The sequence below is a fragment of the Nicotiana tabacum genome, chromosome 5 (assembly GCF_000715075.1).
Source record: "Nicotiana tabacum cultivar K326 chromosome 5, ASM71507v2, whole genome shotgun sequence".
NCBI lineage: Eukaryota > Viridiplantae > Streptophyta > Magnoliopsida > Solanales > Solanaceae > Nicotiana > Nicotiana tabacum.
The window spans coordinates 49,115,871-49,120,154 of NC_134084.1; the positions used below are offsets into that span (position 1 = coordinate 49,115,871).

General features: G+C 39.4%; 1 protein-coding gene across 1 annotated transcript; it reads right to left on the bottom strand.

Moving 5' to 3' along the window:
- Positions 1-522: 522 nt before the first annotated feature.
- On the bottom strand, positions 523-1,340 carry LOC142180777 (uncharacterized). The gene is made up of 3 exons (XM_075252849.1): positions 1,199-1,340; positions 837-1,016; positions 523-644 (listed from the first exon to the last, which is right to left on the bottom strand). The coding sequence occupies exons 1-3, from the start codon at positions 1,338-1,340 to the stop codon at positions 523-525; spliced, it is 444 nt and encodes a 147-aa protein (XP_075108950.1).
- Positions 1,341-4,284: the final 2,944 nt, after the last annotated feature.

Consider the following 4,284-nt stretch of genomic DNA (forward strand, 5'->3'; position numbering starts at 1 on the left):
TCCTAGGTTAAGTTATTAAAATTTACCTCATTTTTGTCTGGATCGAGCACTGAATGAAACAAATGAATTACATAAGCATTTTCATTGCTTGCCACGTCTGCCGCAGATGCGAGATTAGCTAGGGCATCTTCCTCGACATTTTCATCTCTTGGTATTTGCGTAACTTTCTAGGTTTGGAATTACCTAATCAGATCTTGTACCTTCTCTAAGTACCGTTGCATCTGTGCTTCCTTGGCCGTATAAGTACCCAGAATTTGATTAACTACGAGTTGCGAATCGCTTGTGATAATAATCTGATTAATGCCAAGTTCTCATGCCAGTTCTAAACCTGCAATCACAGCTTCATACTCTGCCTCATTGTTAGTTATAGAATGACATTAATGACTTGTTGAATGATTTTGCCCGTAGGTGGTACCAAAACAATTCCTAAGCCTGCACCCTTCACATTAGTCGAACCATCAATAAATAAGGTCTAAATTCCCAGATTAGATCAGTTGAACACTTGTAATTCTTTTTCTTCTTCTAATTGCATTCCTTGGCTAAATCAGCCACAAAATCTGCTAACACTTGAGATTTTATCGCGGTTCTAGGTTGGTATGTGATGCCATATTCACTAAATTCTATAGCCCACTTGACTAACCTACCTGATAACTCATGCTTATGTAATATATTGCGTAATGGATAAGCAGTTACTACAGTGATAGGATGACATTGAAAATAAGGCCTTAATTTTCTAGATGCAATGATTAATGCAAGTGCTAGCTTTTCTAATTGAGGATATCGCGTCTCCGTATCTAATAAAGATTTGCTGACATAATAGATTGGAGATTGTTTACCTTGGTCTTCACGGACTAAAATAGCACTTACTGCTACTTCTAAGACAGCAAGGTAGATGAGCAGTCTTTCCCCAGCCTTTGGTTTTGTGAGCAATGGCGGATTTGACAGAAATGTCTTCAAATTTTTGAGTGCCTGCTGACATTCCTCAGCCCATTCGAAGTGATCTTGCTTTTTAAGAGCTAAAAGAACTTAAAGCACTTTTCTGATTTAGAAATGAATCTCCCCAATGCTGCAATTTTTCCTATCAACCTCTACACTTCTTTTTTACTTGTAAGCATGTCAGGAATTTCTTCAATGGCCTTAATCTGTGCGGGATTCACTTCAATACCACGGTTAGAAACAAGAATACCCAAAAACATACCTGATGCAACACTGAATGCACATTTCTCCAGATTTAATTTCATAATGAATTTTCGCAAGATCTGAAACGTATCAGACAAGTGCGATATATGATCCCCTGAATGTTGAGTTTTAACAAGCATGTCATCTATGTAGACCTCCATTGTTTTTCCCAAATGTTCTTGAAACATTTTGGTCACTAGTCTTTGATATGTTGCACCACCATTTTTGAGACCAAAAGGCATTACTTTATAACAGTAAGTCCCCCTGTATGTTATAAATGAAGTTTTTTCTTCATCTATTGGATCCATTTTGATCTGGTTGTATCCTGAATACACATCTAAAAAGCTTAACAACTCATGTCCTACAGTAGCATCAATTAGTTGATCTATATGTGGTAATGGAAAAGAATCTTTAGGACAAGCTTTGTTAAGGTCTATGTAATCTACATAAACTCGCCACTTACCATTCTTCTTCGTTACCACAATAGTATTGGCTAACCAATTAGGATGCTTTACCTCACGGATAGACCCAATCTTTAGTAATTTTTGAACCTCATCTTGAATCACCTAATTTTTAAAAGTTCCTTGCTTTCTCTTCTTTTGTTTGACAGGGGATACGATGGGTCTTCACTTAATTTGTGAGTCATTACCTCTTGTGGTATTCCTATCATATCAGAGTGGGACCAAGCAAAACAGTCCACGTTAGTTTTTAAAAATTCAATCAACTTACCTTTCATGTCTTATCTTAGATTGGCCCCTACATAGACTCTCCTTTCAGGCCATTATGCAAATAATATTACAACTTCCAGTTCTTCAATCGTTGTTTTGATATTTTCATTTTCTTCTGGTTCTTGAATGGCATCTGGCCTTGAGTCCACGTCTGTTCATCCTTGTTCAGTTGAGGTTTGTGTTGTGGTACCCTCAAATAGATTCTGTAATTGCTATTTTTCTTCGTTTCCCATACTTGAATCTGCTACAGAGTTGATGCTCCTGGATGTATGTTGATCCCCACGGATTTGACATATTACCCATGGTAATGGAAATTTAATAACTTGGTGCAAGGTTTACGGAATGGCATCCATCTCGTGGATCCATGATATCCCAAGGATCATATTGTAAGACATCTCCATATCTACCACTTGAAACTTTGTATCTTTGACAACTCCTTCTGTAAATGTTGTAAGTATTACCTCCCCTTTCGTCACTATGATGGAATTGTCAAATCCAGACAGAGTATGCGCCTTTGGTATTAATTTATCTTCGGCTTGCATCTCACATAGTACTCTTAGCAGAATATGTTCACGGAACTACTTGGACCAATCAAAACTCGTTTCACATTAGTATCATGTACAAGTAGAGATATTACCAGTGCATCGTTTTGTGGGGATAATACGCCATCTGCATCTGCATCATCAAACGTAATGCTTTCTTCCTCTAAGACATGTCACACCCGCTTCCCTTGGGTAATTGTGACTTTAGAAATTTTATTGGCTGCTGTGTACGTCACACCATTGATGTCTTCACCTCCACTTATGACATTAACGGTCCTTTTGGGAGAAGGTGGTTTTGGGGGCTCCTACCTATTTTCATGTACGCTTGCTTACCTCTCTCATTGAATAATTCAGTGACATACCCTTGCTTTAATAGATGATCAACTTCACCTTGTAGCAACCTACAGTCTGCCGTTTTATGCCCGTGATCGTTGTGAAATTCGCACCAGTGATCAGGGTTGCGCCTGTTTGGATTCGATCTCATTTCTTTTGTCCACCTTACCTTATACCCATGCTTCTTAAAATAGCTACGAGCTCGGAAGTGCTTACATTAAAATTATAACCGCCAAATCTTGCTTTAAAATTTGTATCATCATCCTGTGACTCTCACGCATTTCGACCATTCCCAAATCTTGATGACGAGCCCGACTCTCTATTCCTCGACCTATGATCGTACCTTGGATTGTCCTGTTTTGACCGTGAATATTTTCCCACTGGACCCATATATGGTTCGTACCTATTTTTACCGAACCTTTTTTCAGTTTTCGCCCGTCTCAAACTCACCTTTTCTTCTTTTTGAGATCGTGAGATAATCTCCTCTTCTATCCTTAGCTTCGTGTTGTACCTGTTGTAAACGTCATTCCACGTTGTTTCTAGAAATTCACGAAGACTTTCGTTGAGTCGCCTTGTGGCTTCGGAGCTTTTTTCATTCAAATTGCTAGTGAAGGCTATAGCTGCCCAATTGTCAGGTATGCGCGGTAACGTCATTCTTTCACGCTGGAACCTATCCACGAACTCTCTAAGCAATTCTGAGTCCCCTTGCTTGATTTTGAAAATATCTTCCATTCTTTTTTCGACTTTTTGAGCTCCCAAGTGTGCTTTGATAAATGAATCTGCAAGCTCAGCAAAAGAATTTATGGAATTTTCAGGTAAAAGAGAATACTATGTTAATGCTCCCTTAGTGAGTGTTTCACCGAATTATTTGACCAGTAATGATTCAATTTCCTGTTTGGTCAAGTCGTTGCCTTTTACGCCTATTGTGAATGCAGTCATGTGGTCTCGTGAATCAGTTGTTCCATCGTATTTTGGAATATCGGGCATTTTCAATTTCTTTGTAATTGGGAGGGGAGCAGCACTTGGCTTCCAGGGTTGTTGTGAATATTTATCCATATCTATCCCTTTGATTACGGGCAGTACTACAGGTATTTGCTCTATGCGGTCACTTTGCTCCTTGAGCTATTTCTGCAATGTTAGTACTACATTTTGTAAATCAGAATTGACTAAGTTACCTGGTTATCCATCTCGTGACTCGGTGGGGATTCCACCACTGCCTGAATTGGCAAGTCCAGAATGAGGGTCCTCCAAAGTGTTTTCATTTGGAGTGGGTGTTGTGGGTGCGACAGGTAACTGGATAACAAATGCCTCAAGAACTTTATTGACCTGTTGAGCAATTAGTCTTTGCAAAGCTTCATTGACAGCTTCATCATTTTCAAATTGAGCGTTACCATTTGCATGAGATCCATCAGGAGTGCCTTCTCGAAACCGCCAAGGGGAGCTTTGTGGAGAAGGGACCGGGGTGTGATCATCCTGTGGATTTCCCTGAAGTTGTTGGTCTC

Coding starts and splice junctions, on each gene's coding strand:
- LOC142180777 (XM_075252849.1), bottom strand. CDS start 1,340: ATGGAGGTCTACATAGATGACATGCTTGTTAAAACTCAACATTCAGGG. Junction 1,017..1,198: donor TGCATTCAGTGTTGCATCAG/GTATGTTTTTGG, acceptor AAGTTCTTTTAG/CTCTTAAAAAGCAAGATCAC. Junction 645..836: donor TTTAGTCCGTGAAGACCAAG/GTAAACAATCTC, acceptor ATGAGTTATCAG/GTAGGTTAGTCAAGTGGGCT.